This window comes from Podarcis pityusensis, assembly GCF_964106645.2.
Source record: "Podarcis pityusensis genome assembly, chromosome: 16".
Lineage (NCBI taxonomy): Eukaryota > Metazoa > Chordata > Lepidosauria > Squamata > Lacertidae > Podarcis > Podarcis pityusensis.
The window spans coordinates 31,245,885-31,264,973 of NC_138041.1; the positions used below are offsets into that span (position 1 = coordinate 31,245,885).

Below are 19,089 nucleotides of genomic sequence, written 5' to 3' on the forward strand. Positions count from 1 at the left end.
TTGGGATTTTATACCTAGTGATGTGTAACTTACAGGATGCCCAGTAGCATTGGAAAGAGATTTAAACCTACGAAATACATCCCGGTCTCCACAGCAGCAGCCTTATTAGTGGGATCTACTACTTTGTTCTTCGTCTTCACGTAAGTTTAAAAGGAGAACGCCGACGATACGAGCTTCTGTCAGGAAGCGGGGAGTGCGGGGGGGGGGGGGGATACAAATAAGGCCTGGTTTGTGGTGCCGGCTGGGTACCTTTCGGGGACTGGGTTGCTATGGAGGAGGCAGGAGAGTTGCTTTGATCCATTGGAGAGGCCCCTGCGTTGGTGGTGATGCTTTCGAGGTGCCCAGATCTCTCTCTCCCCCACCCTTGGGGGTGGCGATTGCGGCGGCCGTGGCGTTGGGTGGGGTGGAGGGGGACGCTTCCTACTTTGCAGAGATTTTCCTGGTTATTTAATTCACATCCTCTCGCTCCAGCAGCCTTTAAAAATAAATAAACCCTCGACTCATAAGGAACCACCATTTCATGGCAAATCAGCCCTATCAGACTTTTGCGGCTGCTTGTCTGTGTACATTGGAGGCGCCAATTAAATGCTGTCTTCTTTTTCTGTCTCCCTCCCTCACCCCCCCCCGCGCTCTGCTCCTGTGCGCAAAAGGGGAGGGAAAAAGGAGGGGGGAGTTGATGTATGTTTTGAGTGAGCATCATCCTGAGAAGTGCAAAAGGCTTTTTTTTTTTTTTTTTTTTTTTTTGCTGCAATTAGCCAAGCCAAATCAAGCCTCTTGTTTATTATATATAGGCAGATTCAGCTCGCCTGCCTTGTCCCCCCTTAAGCTGGCTGTGTGGAGCGAAAGAGAGAATTGGCCTCTGGGGCTTTTTGCAGCAAATGTCTTGTTGGTTTGGGGAGGATGGTGAAGGCTGCCTGGAGAAAATCCTTCAGAGGCAGCACCATTGAGCTTCTGGTTGTGCTGGAAACTCCAGTATTTAATGTGCACATCTTAATGGGGTTCATTCCCTCATTTAAAAGGAAAGGGGGAGAGATTTAAAAGCATTTGCCTTCATACACCTTTAGCTTGGAGGTTTCCAGTAGCTTTCTTTTAGTTTTCATTTTAAATTTTGCATGCAAAGGAGGGGGTTGTTAAAGTAATTGCAATTACTTGCCTTTTAAAGGAAACCTCTATATAACTTTGATTCCAGCATAGATATAGTTTGTGCTCTGAACTGTTTGTTGGGTCTTCTAGGTCTCTGAATGGTAAAAGAATCCAAATGTTTATTGAGATGATTAGAAAAAAACACACATTATTCTCTGCTGATTAGCTGTTAGCATGCGGTCTTATTTTCACTGGATCTGAGCTCAAGGGAAGGTATTTATGGGGATGTAGTATCAAATGTAGGTCTAGCTTCGCTGCAAAAATGCACTGTACGTGTGTTAACACCCAACAAGGGTTCATGTCCTTGGAGTCATTGTTGTACCTTGATGGTAAAATGGGATGTTTGCATGAGAGATCAATGTCGGTTGTGTTGCCCTAATCAAATGGTTCCGGGGTTGTTGCTTTAGTGTGTTTGTATCTGGGACAAATTGTATTATTTTTTTTGCTTTGAATGGCACATTGATTGAAAACTGCTTTTGAAAACTCTGGCTATACTTCCTGAATGAGACATAGACATGGCTGGTGGTTAAAGACTTGCTTTCCTCTTCTCTTCTCCTGACTCTTCCCCCTCACCCAGCCCCACCTATTTTGCAGACTTGACCCCTTTCTAATTATAGGCAGTGCATCCAAGCTTACCATGGCACAAGACATTGGAAAAGTTGACATGTTGTAGGTGTAGGTCTGATTTCCGAAGAGAGTATTCCTAGGCTACCTGAAAGAATTCTGTTTACCATATGAGCTTGCCCGTTTGGTAGGTTCTGCTTCCAGGGCTCTACTAGCGTTCCCCAACTTTGTGCTCCTCCAGATGTTTTGGGATATAGCTCCCATCAGCCCCAATCGGCATGGCTAGTGATCAAGGTTGATGGGCACCAATATCTGGGGGACACCAGAGCAGGGGAAGATGCCGCTGCCTTCAGGAGTGCTCAGTGGATAAAGGGCCTTTTTAGTGGCAGCACCTCGGTTGTGAAATGCTCTACCCAAAGCCAGCTGGCTGCGGTGGACCCTAGTGTCTTTTCAACACGTGGTGAAGATGTATATCACCTCCTTGGCTTTGAATGGTTATCTTGGTGTTTTGCTATTTATTTATTTTTTCTTTATTGTTGGTGCTTGCTTTAATTAGTATTTCAGATTTAATGAGCTTTTAAAAATTTTACATATGTTAATCGCTCTGGAAGCTTTGGCTGGAAGCCAGCGTAGAAAAAACAGTTTAGCTAAATAGAAACAAACAGACAGATATTTTCTGGAAGAGGAGTCGCCGTGATTCAGAAAACCTTGGTATAAGAGTGATATTGAAACTGAGTAAAAAACTATTGGGAGCAATGGTGACCTATGGCAAGAGCCCTCCAAATCCCAGGTGGCCATTTGTGTGGTGCATGATCCAAAAGCAGTGTTGAACCAGAAATGTTTCAGCCGTGACTGTTTGGTCTAGGGACTTGATTTTCACTTTGAACATGTAGTTCAAATTAGCCATGCTGCATTATTTAATATTTGTCTCTATTTGCCATTTGTGATATAGGAGGGCAGGAATGAAGCCATAAAGGGCCCTATGGGATATCAGTGATATTCCAGTCCTATCCTTGTTTGTTCAGCTTTCATGCAAAAACCACAACAGGACACCTAAGTCTCTAGTTCCTTCACTTGCAGAAATATAAGGAGAAATATGCAGGAGGTAGTCCAACCATTCACCAACAAGAAGGAAACTTGTTTCTGCTTTCCAGTGTTCTGGGCAGTCAGTACAAAGGCAGTGGGATAATTTAACCACTACAAAACTCTTATTTTAAAATTCTGTTTGATTTATTTTGTTTAACACAAGGAAATCCTATTCAACTGTCTGCAGTTTGGTTCTGATTCTGAATGTTGTGGCTCAATTTCCCTATTCCTTAGATCAGGCATAGGCAAACTGGGCCCTCCTAATGTTTTGGGACTACAACTCCCATGATCCCTAGCTAACAGGACCAGTGGTCAGGGATGATGGGAACTGTAGTCCCAAAACATCTGAAGGTCCCAGTTTGCCCTTAGACCCTCTCATTTTGACTATGGACGATGAAGGCTAAATGGATCCATTATCTTTTTATTGACCATTGCTAGGTGATTGCAGGCAATGCTTATTTGTCCCAGGCAAGTGGCTATTTGCAAGCCAAGCTCAATGAACTTGTGTAAACTCAGTGAGGTAGGTTAAGAGCCTGTGACTCCAAGGTCACCCAGTGAGCTTCATGACATAGTGGGGATTGGGACCCTGATCTCCCAGGTCCTAGTCCGACACTTTAACCACTACACTGCACTGTCTTCCTAGATTACTTCTGCTATGGGGTAGCTATATAAATAAAGTAGGTAAATAAATATGGGGAAAGCAAAATGTCATTTAGAAGAGGATCTGAAATATTTTCCTTGAAGCTTGTTTTATTCTAGATCATTTTATTTGAAGTTTTAATGTGCTGTAAACTGCTTTGATTTTTTTCCCTTTAAAGTATAAAGTGGTAGAGAAATGAAATTAATAATAATAATAATAATTTGATGGTAAAAAAAATGTTGCCTAGACATTCCATTGTAACTACTGTAAGGCGCCTAGTTTAAGGCGCCATTTAGCGGCTAGCTTACCGTATATATCTGATGGCTATATCTGATGCATGGATGGCTTTAAATAATTAATATAATATAATATAATATAATATAATATAATATAATATATTTATTTATTTCTATATACATATATACGTACCCCGCCCATCTGGCTGGGTTTCCCCAGCCATTCTGGGCGGCTCCCAACAGAATATTAAAAACACGATAAAACATTAAGAACTTCCCTAAACACGGCTACCTTCGGATGTCTTCTAAAAGTCAGATAGTTGTTTATTTCCTTGACATCTGATGGGAGGGCGTTCCACAGAGCAGGCGCCACTACCGAGAAGGCCCTCTGCCTGGTTCCCTGTAACCTCACTTCTTGCAGTGAAGGAACTGCCAGAAGGCCCTCGGCGCTGGACCTCAGTGTCTGGGTTGAATGGTGGGGGTGGAGAAGCTCCTTCAGGTCTACTGGGCCGAGGCTGTTTAGGGCTTTAAAGGTCAGCATGAACACTTTGAACTGTGCTCGGAAACATACTGGGAGCCAATGCAAAAGTGGTTTAGACAAATTAATGGAGGATAAGGCCTCAGTTCCACTGTTGGAGGCAGTATGCCTCATCTCTGAATGCCAACTGCTGAGAATTGCAGTTTGGGAGATCACTAACCACAGTTGTAAAAAAACTCTTTCCAAAAAAAAGGTCAATAAGTTTTCCATCCGGATTTTTCACTGTTTGAAATATGGCAACCCTTTGTAAAACAACAGCACCTGCACTTTGAAGCTCCTTGCCTATTGACATCTGGAAGGTGCCTTCACTGTACTTCTTTTGATACCTGCTTGAAACATTTTCTTTTTGGCAAGACCATGCAAACATATAGATGTTGGCATTTTTTATCCTTTTAAAAAAACCAAACCTGTTAATTTTAATTACCCCTAGTTGTTTTAAACGTGTTTTTAATCTATAATTTTAATATCTCTTGTAAACTGCTTAGAGCAGTGGTTCACAGTTGGAGTTCCAGGGACCGTGGTCTCATTCACATAACAAAAACTACCGTAGAGATATCAATTTTTTTTCCAAAGTAGGGGGTCCATGGCTTAGCTTTTGAAAAACAGGGGGTCTGCAGCACGTAGCTTCGAGGTTTTACAGTGGTACCTCGGGTTACATACGCTTCAGGTTACAGGCTCCGCTAACCCAGAAATATTACCTCGGGTTAAGAACTTTGCTTCAGGATGAGAACAGAAATCGTGCAGCGGTGGCGCAGCAGCAGCGGGAAGCCCCATTAGCTAAAGTAGTGCTTCAGGTTAAAAACAGTTTCAGGTTAAGAACAGACCTCCAGAACGAATTAAGTTCTTAACCCGAGGTACCACTGTACTACAATTAAGTGGTGTATACATTTTGTTAAATAAATGCATGCATGCACACACACACACACACACACACACACACACACACCTTTATTGATCCAATCATTCTGTTCCATCTTCCCTTTGGGGCTTGTCTGTCCTGGTTGAAGTAGGTGGAATGCCTCAGGTGGCCTCTGGGCTGCCGGCTGCCCACCTGCCCTTTACAATGAGCTAACTTTTATGATCCTAATATCACAGAAGGATAGGCTGAGATCTCTTCATAGCCAAGACGCATTCCATTTTGTAGCACGTGCACTGAATCTGTACGGCACATCACCTCTGGATAGCACAGAGCACAAAACATACCGTAACCCACAGTTTCTCTCTACTTAAGCACCAGTCCAAAGATGCTCTAAAATTTAAATCCTTCATGACTGTGTTAGCAGGGGACACACATCTTTTCTTGGACACCTTCAAGGAATGGGAAGGGGAGGGGGACGCAAAACAGAGGTCCAAGGTGCATAATATCCCATGGTGCAAAGGCACGAGTGAGCAGCAAAGGCACGGGTGAGCAGCAATATTCCTGATTTAATAATAATAATAACAATAATTTATTATTTATACCCCGCCCATCTGGCTGAGTTTCCCCAGCCACTCTGGGCGGCTCCCAATCAAGTGTTAAAAACAGTACAGCGTTAAATATTAAAAACTTCCCTGAACAGGGCTGCCTTCAGATGTCTTTTAAAGATAGGATAGCTGCTTATTTCCTTCACATCTGAAGGGGCAGGTGCCACTACTGAGAAGGCCCTCTGTCTGGTTCCCTTTAACCTCACTTCTTGCAATGAGGGAACCACCAGAAGGCCCTCGGCGCTGGATCTCAGTGTCCGGGCTGAACGATGGGGGTGGAGACGCTCCTTCAGGTATACAGGACCGAGGCCATTTAGGGCTTTTATGGGGTACCCTGCAGGTTAATGCATCAGCACACAGGCACAGTCACTCTCTCTCTCTCTCTCTCTCTCTCTCTCTCTCTCTCTCTCTAACTCTCTCTCTCAGTGTAGGAGAGTTTGTGTGAAGAGTGTATGCTTGTTGAGTTATACAGAGCAACTCTTTATTTCATAAAAGTGATATACCACTTGATTGTTTTTTTGAAAAAACAACAACCCAAGTGGTTTACAAAAAGAATAAAACAATACAACGATGAGTAAAAACCATTAAAACACCCAGAAAAATTAAAACCAGCAGTATGCTTTAAAAAAAACGCATCAGCATTCTTGATACCTAGGTCGCCTCGTCTAAACAAAAATGTTTTTAGCAGGCACTGAAAAAGACTACAGTGAAAGTGCCTGCCTGATTAGGCAGGGAGTTCCAAAGTGTGAATGCTATTGCAGCGAAAGCTTGATTTCTTTCAGATGAGGAACGGGTATTATGTGGCGCCTTCAATAATGGCGGTTCTGCAGAATGAAGCGGTCGAGAGGGTATGTGTTTGGTTAAGGTGATCTCGCAGGTGTACTCAGATGCCACTGTTGCACATACAGGCACTCTGCTCGCTGAATGTTCCCTGCAGATAAATGTATGAGTGCACAACATGCACAGCCTGAGCTTGAATATAATGTGTGAACACCCCTGTTGTGTCTCTGCATCACGTCAATTTGTAAGACCTATTGCAGTCGTTAAGAGTCGTCAACAGGCTCATCTCAGCTATCTGCCAATCACCCATTCCCACCACCCTTCTGAGTAATACCCCTCCCCACCTTCTCACTATATAGAAGGGTCTGGCAACTTCTGTTTCAGTGTATCTGAAGAAGTGTGCTTGCACACGAAAGCTCATACCAAGAACTAACTTAGTTGGTCTTTAAGGTGCTACTGGAAGGAATTTTTTTGTTTTGACTATGGCAGACCAACACGGCTACCTATCTGTAACGTCAATTTGTGTTCAGTATTGTGGGCCCAATTTTGTGGAACTCAACTCCCTTCTAGTTGAAGTCTAGACAGTTGAACTTCAAAGCCAGCCAAAGCCCTCACCTTCATTTTTTACTACAGCAGGCTTTTAAATTCATTTCTGATTGTTTTGTTTTAAACAGTTCTAAGGTACTGAGTCTTCTGTCCAACTCTTGCAGATGGTTGTAAATTAAGCAGTGTATAAATGTTTGTAATAAATAAAGGGATTTTATATATGTTTTTTTCTCTTTTTAAAGAAAGGCTCAGAGGCCAGGTTTCATACACCTGGATGAGCAATTGGTAGCGGGTCAAAGTCTTTCATTTATTTTCCTCTGTCTTGACAACTAAGCAATCTCTAGGCAACCTTAGATGTATTCTTGCAGATCTCCAAGCCCCACACACGCCTCAGAGGCGCCATTTTGTTTTTTATTAAAGAAGATCTCTATCTGAAACCTTAAAGGGCATGGATCCAACTACATGATGTGTTTGAAACACATGAGGAAGTTAGGGGCATGTTTGTCAAGCGGGACCCTGCTCATGTTTGTTTGTTGATTTATTGCTATGTACTTATTGCAATAAGGGACGCGGGTGGCGCTGTGGGTTAAACCACAGAGCCTAGGACTTGCTGATTAGAAGGTCGGCGGTTCGAATCCCCTCGACGGGGTGAGCTCCCGTTGCTCGGTCCCAGCTCCTGCCAACCTAGCAGTTCGAAAGCACGTCACAGTTCAAGTAGATAAATAGGTACCGCTGCAGCGGGAAGGTAAACGGCGTTTCTGTGCGCTGCTTTGGTTCGCCAGAAGCGGCTTAGTCATGCTGGCCACATGACCTGGAAGCTGTACGCCGGCTCCCTCGGCCAATAAAGCGAGATGAGCTATTCAAAGGGAAGTAGTCAAAGATCCCACTGGAACCCTAAGGCAAAATTAGATTTTTTTTAAAAAACAACAACCCATTTTTGTGGCAGAAGGGAGTGCGAATGAAGAAACATGAGGAGTTGATTAACCCTTTCCTTGCACACTTCTTGCTCTCTCTTGTAGCTTTGCCCCTCTGGTGGCAGGCAGGGAAGAAGCTCAGAACAATTTAGAACAGAGAAACAGCAGTCAGGGACACAGTTTAGCCCTGTACTACAACTGCAATCCCAAATGTCTTCCTGAAAGCTGATTTCCTGGTATAAGAAAGAGCTGCCAGGACTACAGTATATGTCTTTATTTGTAATTAGAGACATGCAATATTGAACCTGGGACATCCTGCATACAGAGAAAAGCTTTTGCTATTGAGCGGCTCACCTAAATTTGCCAGTAATGTTTACTTTCAGCTAAGTCAATAAAAATAATATGCAGTGTTAATTAAAAGCTTCCCATTTGTAGGTTATGTCTATATTTTTAGCTTTGTAATAATGAAGAATGATACTGGACGGGAGAGGTGTTGAACAACTTGCAAGTCAGAATACTTTGTAGGTATCCTATATTCACTTTGGTGGATTGCAAGTTGTGCGGGGGAGCTTTCACTCCTTAATATTTTCTCTCCCCCCCAGTCAATCTTCAGACACACAGAGAAACATTCATGCTAAACATAATCTAGGAGCAGAGAGGTGCAGCTCACTCAATTTGTGGCAGGGATTAGCGACTCAAAAAGCTTAGTTCCTTCTAAAATATTGCTTAATTTCCTATATGTATTTTTTTAATTAATTGGGCCAAGTCCCACTTTGAAATGAAGGTAGCTTTCTTCCATTACACTGCTTAATCAATAAGCTCTTTTACTCTTAATCTGGTCAGGCTTCATTATGGATTGTTGTTCATAACCTTATCCATTCAGCTGGCAACCTGCGCCGCTTGGCTATTCTCTGATCTGGAAATACCGAAGGCTTCAGTGTTTGGAAACCCGACTTTGACCACAGTGCGCTCTCAAATGGGATTGCTTTGAGTGGAATGCCAGGTGGTGGGTCTAATTCGGTCCGCTGGAAGACTAGAGCTTAATTAAAGCTGTTTTGTTCAAACATGGTGTAGATGTCACTTTAAGTTAAAGACTGTGTAACATCTACTAGGGAAGCTGACTGCCGCTGAGAGGCTAAGAAGCTGGCTTAGGTGGCTTCTCTGCTCTTTTAAGTGCAGCGGAGAGATTGCAATTAGCTGGTAGTGGGATTTAAAAAGGATGTTCCCCAAACACTTAACCTAGTGCCACGTTATCCACCGATGCCCTTCCACATGGCCAAGATAGGAAACTGTTTTATACCAAGTCAAATTATTTACCCATCGATGTCATGACGTTGACCAGTTTGATTAGCAGCAACTCTCCTGAATCTCAGGCAGCAGTCTTTCTTATTAATTGCCACTTGGTTCGTTTAAACAGAGATGTCTGGGATTGAACCTGGGACATTCTGCATCCAGGCAACTTTGCTGTCTCAGAGCCATTGCCCTAAATTTGCATGTAACGTGTATTCGTCTATAATGTTTGTCCACAAGTAAATCACATTCAGTAAAGGTCCCCTGCAATGGTAGTTAAATACTTCCTGGTTTTGAGATTTTTTTGTATTGTATTGTATAGTCATACCTCTTCTTGCGAGCACTTCATGTTGCGTTTTTTTCAGGTTAAGAACGCAGCAAACCCGAAAGTGTTTACTTCCGGGTTTCGCCACATGCGCAGAAGCATTCTGCATGGTTCACGCATGCGCAGAAATGCTCTGTTGCGCTTCGCACATGCTCAGAAGCACTGCTCTGATTATAGACTTTTCGGGGTGCCACTGGCACCCCGGAACGGATCGTGTCCGCAACCAGAGGTACTATTGTATTGTATTGTATTGTATTGTAGTGCATTGTTTTAACATTTTGATGTTTACTGACCTGGGCTCCTTTGGGAGAAAGGTCAGGATACAAATTTAATAAATAGCACTCGGGTTCTCCGTAGGCCCTCAAGCTCTTTCTCAGAAGAGTCGCTACTGGGTTTGGTGGGATCCTGACAATTCCTGTGCCCTGTTTCTTGGTTTCGTTCCTCTGGTTCCCATTTCTGGTTCTTGGCTCTCCTCTGAATGCAGCCTGTGGTGCTGGTGGAGCCTTTGACGTTGGCCAATAAATGTCCAAGGTAAGACGCTAGAGTAGATTGATGAACTATGCTGCTTTACTTAGAGCTGAATGACCAGAGCATGTGGCTTCTCTCTGACAGCTGCTCTCGTCCTGGGCGTAGCTCAGCCAAGCTGAGAGTTCAAGGCCTTGAAGTGTGTTTATTAAAATTACATGGTAGGGAGTTGCCGTGCTGAATATAAATTCCCAAGATGACTTTCTACGATTACCATTTGATTTGTTTTTAAGAAACAAAAAAACCTTGCCAACAGTTAAGCAGCCGGTGTGAGCTGGGGTCACAGCCTATCATAATGGATGAATATTGGAGGCGTTAGGCTCAGTGGCCGAGCATGTCTTCGTTTTAATCCCAGACTCCTGGAAACTGGAAAACTATGGGTTGGCTGTGAGGGGGACCCCGGCTTGAGACTCTGCAGAGCCACTCCCAGTCACTGGTGCCATCTGCATTATACATTTAAAGCAGTCAGGGGGGATAAAAATCAATGATTTTTTTTTTAAAAAAAAATAAAAATCAGATTTTTTATTTGAATCAAATTTTTTTTATTTAAATTGGATTTTTAAAATAAAATACTTTTGGAGGAAAAAAATCTTTCTAAAGATAGTTTTCGATTTAAGTTAACCGGAACGGGTTACTTTTGGGTTTCCGCACTCGCACATGCGCAGAAGCGCTAAATCACACTTTGTGCACGTGCAGAAGACCAAATCGCTACCTGCGCGTGCACAGATGAGGCGCTGCAGGTTGCGAACACTGCGGGTTGCGAACGTGCTTCCCGCACGGATCACGTTTGCAACCCAAGCATCCATTTTAGCCATAATTCTTTGAGGGAAAGAATGTGCTTTAAAGGTCTAGTGCCATTAAGGCATGCTGATTTCGATTTTCAAGTTTTGATATGCATTTTTACTATATAGGGTTGTGTTTTAAATGCGTCACGCAATATTTAAGAGATTGTTTTTATAAATAGGTGTCTGATAAGTGTCAGAAATTAATAAATAAAGTCTAGTTCATTTACTTGGTTTCATCATATCGATGAAATAAGAGTTTTCTTCGCTTTTCTTCACAGACAGAACCCATAAATGGTTTGTTTTCTCAGTCTCCTCCATCATATACAAGTAGTCATTGATTTCTTTGCAAACACACAATTGTTTCCCTTCCATATTCTAGCTGCGCTGAGGTATGATGAACCTTATTGTGTCAAACCATTTCTTTAAATGAATCACCATCACTTCATTAGCGGAAAGGGTGATTTTTGTGAATTTCCGAGTCGCATTTGAGTATTGTTCATACACCTCGCTTGACAAGAAATTGAAATGACTATATTTAGGAATGCTATTCCTGATGTTGACTCCAGCTCTCTGTCCAGTGAACGTATGTGTGACCTAGGCAGCCAGCAAATCCTCTTCTTGTTCTCCTAACAAACTCAGCCAGAAGAATCTTTTGCAATCCAAAATAGCTGCTCCAGTAGAACTGAGCTGTGGCCGATATTAGCTCCATATAAGCCATCCCATCTCTTGGGGTGCAGCTGAAGAGGTCTTCTGTGGAATGTCGGGACTGTGTGTGTTGGGCTATATCAAGCATATTCCATTTATAAATAGCAGCAATTTAAATGAAAATGCTCAAACTGGCTGGAAGCATTTCCTTGCCAGGGTGGGAGCGACTTGGTGAATGGTACACGGTTGGGCTGCAGAGTGTTGAGCAAGTGAGACTTGCAACAAATCCTCCTTCCCTCAAGAGGAGTTACCCAGTTTGGATTTGATATCCCGCTTTATCACTACCCGAAGGAGTCTCAAAGCGGCTCACAATCTCCTTTCCCTTCCTCCCCCACAACAAACACTCTGTGAAGTGAGTGGGGCTGAGAGACTTCAGAGAAGTGTGACTGGCCCAAGGTCACCCAGCAGCTGTATGTGGAGGAGCGGAGACGCGAACCCGGTTCACCAGATTACGAGACTACCGCTCTTAACCACTATACCACACTGGCTCTCAGCAAGCCTGGGACAAGGATACTTAGGGTTCTTGTAGTTCAGACCTCTTGTGGTGGGGCAGCTTCAGAAGAATGGGGAGGAGAGATGCCAACACCCTCTCCCCCCCCCCCACTTTCATACTGTCACAGGTTTCTGGTTTGGGACTGGGCTGCCAGCCCCGAGTTTGAACACAGGGTTGGGAACCTTTGGCCCCAGAGGCCAAATGTGCCCTCTCTATGTGGAATAGTAATGGAATAGTCTCAGGGTGGGGTGCACATTTTTATTCTTATTTATTTATGATTATTACTTTGTCAAAATAATAAATAATATGATATGATATTATAATAATAATCTGGTTCCCATGAAAGCTGAATTTCTGTTCCTGGCATGGAGGAACACTCATTTTTGTAGACTTCTGCTCCTTCATGCTGAGAGAGACTTAAGATGCTGAAGACCGCCTCCACTCCCGTGACTTTACATTAAATTTTCCAGTGGGCTGCTATGTGAAGATACCCCTCCCTTGTCCTAGAGATGAGTTGTATATCTGTAGATATGGCAGGATCAGGCCGCACATCTTTTTTTAAAGAGTGAATCATTTGGTGATGATGGATCGTTTTCCTAAGTGTGGCTGTGCAGCTTGTTGGATGTGGATTGTGTCTGCTCAAATATGATTCGATCTGACAAGGCATCTCTGCTGCTCTCTTAGGTTGCCCTTATGATACAGTGAAATTGCTATCTCAATCCAGTTTCTGGTGGACAAGTTCTTACAATGGTTGCTGTTCTCTTTGAACTAATTAGGAGTACCCGTAATTATGTTAGGCTCTCTAAATTGAATTAGAGACTTGCTTTGTCAACAAGAAGATCCAAACATCACAGGCCAGTCTTCGCAGCAAAGAAGGCTGTCTTCAAAATATAACCTCAAGTTATTTGTCACTATTTATTATCGCAAAGAGCGACAACAAATTAAGAATGGCTTAATTCACACACAAAAAAGTCTTTATAATATGAGGAAGAGTTTTAAAAAGCTGGGCAGATGTTGACTTTGGCTCCGTTCACAGTCCAAATGTGGTTTCAGCTAACCATAGTTTAGAACACACGGCATAGATTGAACTTCCAAATGTGCATTGAACAAACCATGGGATTGTTTCCCGTCGTCTCAGTACTTCTTCGGTTCACTCCTGCCTCCATAGTGTAACAAGTTCTGGAGGCAAAATGAGGTTTAACAGTCAGTACTTCTTCTTGGGGAACCCTGGGAATTGTTTGTTTCTGTGAGGAATCAGGGCCTCCTAACAACTCTCTTCACCCCTAACAAACCACACTTCCCAGGATTCTTTGGGGGAAGCCATGATGGTTTAAAGTGGTGGTATGATACTGCTTTTTGTATACTGTGCAGATGAGGCCTTAGATTATTTCTGCTGCAAGTGGCAAGTACTCATTCTTTCATGGGATTATCACTATCAATCACTTATCAGCTATGTGGGTCACTCCATGCCAAATCACCTGGTGCCATGTTCTCTCACAACTCAGACAAAAAAATCACTTTGAATGGTCAGTGACCCTTTTCTGTGGCACTTAATACCCTTTTAATACCTTATACAGTGGTGCCTCGCAAGACGAAATTAATTCGTTCCGCGAGTTTTGTCGTCTTGTGATTTTTTTCGTCTTGCCAAGCACGGTGTCGGAAAAGTTTTGGAAAAGCTTCAAAAATCACCAAAGTCTTCAAAAACCTCAAAAAAGGCTACCACACCGCGTGCTATGAGTTGCTCCTCGAAGTCAAGTCGCAACTGTATTAACGGTGTTAAGAAAAAGGAAACAAACTTGCAAGACGTTTCCGTCTTGCGAAGCAAGCCCATAGGGAAAATCGTCTTGCGAAGCAGCTCAAAAAACAAAAAACCCTTTCGTTTTGCGAGTTTTCCGTCTTGCGAGGCATTCGTCTTGCGAGGTACCACTGTAGCCCAATTGGTTGAAAAATAAGTGAAACAGGAGGTTTTTTTCTAAACTGACGCAGAAATTGCATTAGCCTAAATCGCACAAAAATCAAAAATTTCAAAAATTTTGTTGGACCTCAAAAATTAACGTATTTTTCGCTCTATAACACGCACCAGACCATAACACGCACGTAGTTTTTAGAGGAGGAAAACAAGAAAAAAAATATTCTAAACGAAATAGTGGATATATGATTTCTGTGGTTCATGCTGTGGCCACAGACATGTGAACTGACAGTGAGTTTGGAGTAGCCCAATGCAAAAATCCTGAGGATCCATGTGGATCCATGCTTTGTAACCACGGAGGAGGGAAGGAAGGGGAACCATGGATCCTCTGCTCACGACTGCAGCAGATCCCCCCCACCACCCGAAGGCATTCGCTCCATAACACGCACAGACATTTCCCCTTACTTTCTAGGAGGAAAAAAGTGAGTGTTATGGTGCAAAAAATACGGTAATTTGAGGTTGTCTCATAGGTATCTACACATAAAAAAAATTGAAGAAAATCTGAATCGTGAGAGCACGGTTGAGTATTAAAATCAGGTGATTTGGCATGGCATGACCCATGTATGTCCCTGTTGTTACTGTTCCTATATTGCGGTTTTCTTTCAATATCTAAATAAAACATTTTTGAAAGCAAAACAAAATTGTGCAGGTGTTTAAAAGGGCGGCTCTATAATATGTTGAGTGGCTATAAATGAGCCTGTCCATACCTTGGCTTAATGTGGATTGTGATCATGTAAACAATGTAGTTTTCCTATTTAGATTTTCAAAGCATAGGGAATCTCTGGGTTTAGGGTGGAGAAAATGTGGGGCAGCAGTACTTGGAGGAGAGGCAGAAGGGGTTCATAATCTGCATTAAGGTAAGGTATGGATGGGCCCAGCACCTCTTATACCAACTTTAAGGATATTTCGGAAATCACTGTGACAAAATACAACCCCACCCCATAGCAGCTGTGTTCCATGCTTCACACCAATTGCTTGTTATTGTTATTATTAGTCATTTCTGCATTTGACAGAGTTCGTCAGCACCAATTTGCTTCCTCCTCCTGAACGTCCTGCTCTTTAGAGAATGTTTCTTTGGAGCTCTAAGCTCTTCTGAATTACGTATTAAGGCAATGATCGCAAGGCTTTAGGACTCCAGATGGACCTTTTTCCATTCAGGCCTTGCAGTATGGCTTCTGACAAGCCTTATTTCTTGCCCCATCATTTTAAATGTTAAGGTGATAAAAGTAGGAAGGTTGTGTTGTTCATTTGGGGGGGGGGGGAGGGAAACACCACCACTTGCCCAGGAAGAAATACCATTTTGTACTCTGTGAATTTCATAATTGGGGAACTCCGCTCTGGATGACTTCAGTGTCTATTGTTTTCGTGCCTACTACAAATGGCTGGCAAGTTCAAGACCTTCCTTACAATGGGAATGGCAAAACGTTGGCCTTCCAGGCGTTGGAATCCACCAGCCATCAGCTCTAGTCACCATGGCCAATGACCAGGAATGCTGGGAGTTGTAGTCTAAGAACATCTGGAAGGCCACAGGCTCCCCACCCTGGTCTTTAAAGATCAGTCTCTTTTTTGGACAGGGATAGGGTGCTCTGGTTTCTTATGATTTCATTGACTGGCCACTCTGGGAACATGGGAAGCCAAACTAAATTGACTGGGGAGAGGGGTTGGAATGTGACCACCACACACACACACACACACACACACACACAAATGGTGGAGAACATTTGGAGACGATTCTAGAAAGTGGCCTGTTTTTCTAGAGAGATGAGAAACAGAAGAATCTCAGAGATTTGGCTCATTAAAAATGTCTTCTGGGGAAGGAGATTACTTCTTAGGTATATAGGGCTTCAGCTGCTTAGAGCTTCATAAACCTCAGTTAAGTAGCTTGGAAGATTATATGGTCCCACACAAGATAAATGAGATTGGTAAGATGTTCTCAGAGATACCTTTCCTCTTGAGGAGTCTGGCTGTGTTTTTGCAACTGCTGCTGCTTTTGAACAGTCATTAAGGTCTACCCTCAAGGCAAAAAGCAGCATAGCAGTGTAGCCTTGAGGTTGCAAAATACAATTTCCCCTCTGCGGTAAATCCCTTATCGTTTGGTTACCTGTTTATACAGATGCATGTACCCTTTCCTGTATGGCAGGAGCAAGTTTATTTTGCCAGAGTAGTTCCTCTGCAGGAATCGCCTCCCATCTTTTCACCCATTTCCTCCTTCCCTTAAAAATAAAATAAAGTTTTGTCATCATATAGCCATTGCATTCGTGCCAAGAATCAAGCAGAGCTGTTGGACTCAGCTGTTTTGTTTTTACACACAGGTCTTACACAGCAGTGTGACTTGGAACGAGTCTTCCCTGAGCCATTGTTTGAAAATTTAATGCTCTAATGCTGTTGTCTTTAAACATTAATTCATCTCATTCTGCACTGGCAGATTTTGTGTGCCAAGTTACATCTCTGGCACAGTAGAACAAGATGAGTGGGGCAGATCTAATAGTCAGAACATGGGATTTAAAGAACTGAAAAATTAACTGGCTTTCACCCCAAATCTGCTGTTGACTTATTATTATTTACTTATATTGTTACTATTATTTCATTAAGACATGCGGCATATCAGAGTGATATTATAATATCACCTTACATATGTAAAATTTCGCTGTTGTGCTACAGCAATCCTGGCAGCATCCATTTGGTGAAATGTCTTCATATCTACTAAATCCACATTAGAAGAGCTTATTCCCAGCATTTATATCCCACCTTTTTCTCCAGGGGGTACATGGTTCACCCCCTCCTCAGAAAATCCCTACAATGACCCTGTGAGGTAGGCTAAGAGGTTGTGACTGGCCCAAGGTCACCCAGTGAGCATCATGACATAGTGGGGATTGGGACCCTGATCTCCCAGGTCCTAGTCCGACACTTTAACCACTACACTGCACTGCCTTCCTAGATTACTTCTGCTATGGGGCAGCTATATAAACTTAAGTAGGTATATAAATATGGGAAAAGCAAAATATCACTTAGAGAAGGATCTGGAATATTTTCTTTTAAGCTTGGATTTGTTTTATTCTGGATTGTTTTTATTTGATGTTTTAATGTGTTGTAAACCGCTTTGAGATTTTAAAATAGAAAGCAGTATAAAAATGAAATAAAAAAACAACTTCTCCTGGGGAAGGGGGGAAGGCACTTAGACATTCTGTTGTGGCGACCGTAATCCCGGTTTAAGGTGCCGTTTGGTGATTAGCTTATATATCTGAGTTTCTGCGTGCTCTGCATTGCAGCAAGGCTTAATCAGGTTGTAGGACAAGGAGAGGCCTAGATGTCTGGATGCACAGAAAGGTGGGTTCAGGCAGGACAAATGGGTTAGGTCTTCTACACCAAAGTCCTCTGAGACAGAGGAAGACAGAGCCACATCTTCAGACCAGGGAGCTGAGGACCGGGACTTATCTGGTAGCAATGGCCCAGGGCTTGCCCTTCCATCACCTTCTTATTTAATCCCAGAAGAACTCCCCTGTCCAGTCGGCTGCGTGCTCTCTGCCGATTTCTGGTTGACTGGATTCTCTTTGCAGCCTCAGTTCCGGGCGAGAGAATTATGCTGGCCTCGCGTTTTCCATTGACCTTCCATGAGGTTCAAAGAGAGAGGGGGAGAGAACGGCTTGAGATCTCCTTTGCGTGTTTCCATTGTAATCTTTGTGACCTCCCCCCTCCCCACACTCCAGATTATTTTCTGCGAAGGCGTTATTAGTCAGTGGAATCAGGTTTTTCCCAAAGGGAATGACAGAAGTGCAAACAGTCTGAGCCAATTTAAAAAAGAAAGAAAGGGAGAAAAGGCAAGAGCACAGCACTTTAGAACTAGATGGTGCTTTGGAAAAACAACAACAACTCCTGTGTTTGTGGTGGTGGAGAGGAAACACATTAGGAGGAGGATGGATGCAAGGCGATTTGCTCCCCACCCACCCATCACTGTTGTAACTGTTCCGTGATGCAGCTGAAACTGGGTCTTTGACAAGTGAGTTTGCATGTTAGAGCTGTAATTAGCCTTGACATTTCTGCCTCTTTTATCGCCCTTGGATGGTTTCAGAGAAGCAGAGGGCTGACAAGGGAGACAGGATGTGTGTATCCCTGCCTCTGAGACCTTCCTTCAGGAGGGGATGAAGGTGGCACATTTTATATCCTGTCTCCAAGGAACTGGCTGTTGTGGGTAGAAAGGGGTAGGCAGCGTCAGCGCAAAGGGTTTTGTCGCCTGAAGTGGAGCAGCAAATGTCCCCCACCGCCAAATCAAGGTGTGTGCATTCGCATCCACATTAAAGCACATGGCTTCCCACCCCAAAGAATCCTGGGATCTGTAGTTTACAACATGGAGCTACAGTTCCCAGCACCCTTGACAAGCGGCAGTTCCCAGGATTATACGGGGGAAGCCATGTGCTTTCAATGTAAGGTATGGATGTGGCCCATTATCCGAGGCCAGTGATTGAATTTAGGTCGCATGAAGGGGGAAAGTAAAGCTCACAAGCGCCTCCTTTTCCCCAATAATAAAGACTGATTGGTGGTCTTTTCATGACACTCAGATTTAGCAGCCTGAGGCAGCCATTTCACTCTGCCTAATGGTAGAGGCATTGAAACCAGCAGAGTTGACTGTTTCTGCCTACTTGCTCCTCCCTCCAGGATTGGTTGAAGGTGAATTAATCCCAACCACCCAAATTTACTTGGAGCGGGGCCTTCAGTGTGCCTGCTCTTGTTCCATGGAACAGCATTCCCGTCGAGATAGATGCTTACTATCTGCACTATCCAGAAACAACTGAAGACATTTTTTCTTCCAAAGTCCATGCGCTGCCACTCGAAAGACACCCTTAATCCCCACCTGTCTCCCATCATCGATCCCAATCCAATAATACGGGGTTTTGTCATGGTCTCCCATCCAAATTCTGACCATAGCCCAACCCACTTAGCTTCAACAAGGTGTCCTCAGACCCTGGGACTGATCTGGTGTAGGACAACTGTAACACATGCAGCAGATAATAGTTTGCTCCGCCATCTGTTGGCGAAGTAGCCTTGAAAGTAGCCTTGAAAGTAGCCTTGAAAGGATCCATCTTTAGCT

The 19,089-nt window shown here is 43.4% G+C and overlaps 1 protein-coding gene and 1 pseudogene across 4 annotated transcripts in view; both read left to right on the top strand.

Moving 5' to 3' along the window:
- ZDHHC8 (zDHHC palmitoyltransferase 8) overlaps window positions 1-19,089 on the top strand; it is a 128,930-nt gene continuing 109,841 nt past the window's right edge. For both annotated transcript variants that reach the window (XM_080985142.1, XM_080985141.1), the window contains exon 1: window positions 1-140. In XM_080985142.1, coding sequence (XP_080841268.1) covers window positions 37-140 — 104 coding nt within the window. In that variant the 5' untranslated portion in view covers window positions 1-36. The remainder of the gene's footprint in view (window positions 141-19,089) is intronic.
- Window positions 2-19,089, top strand: part of LOC308465354 (serine/threonine-protein phosphatase 2A activator pseudogene) — a 53,123-nt pseudogene continuing 34,035 nt past the window's right edge. The window contains exon 1 of one of the 2 annotated variants that reach the window (XR_013991549.1): window positions 2-140. The product of XR_013991549.1 is annotated as a serine/threonine-protein phosphatase 2A activator pseudogene (transcript). Of the gene's footprint in view, window positions 141-204; window positions 338-19,089 lie in introns of those variants that run through there. The other variant, XR_013991550.1, reaches the window with a different exon arrangement.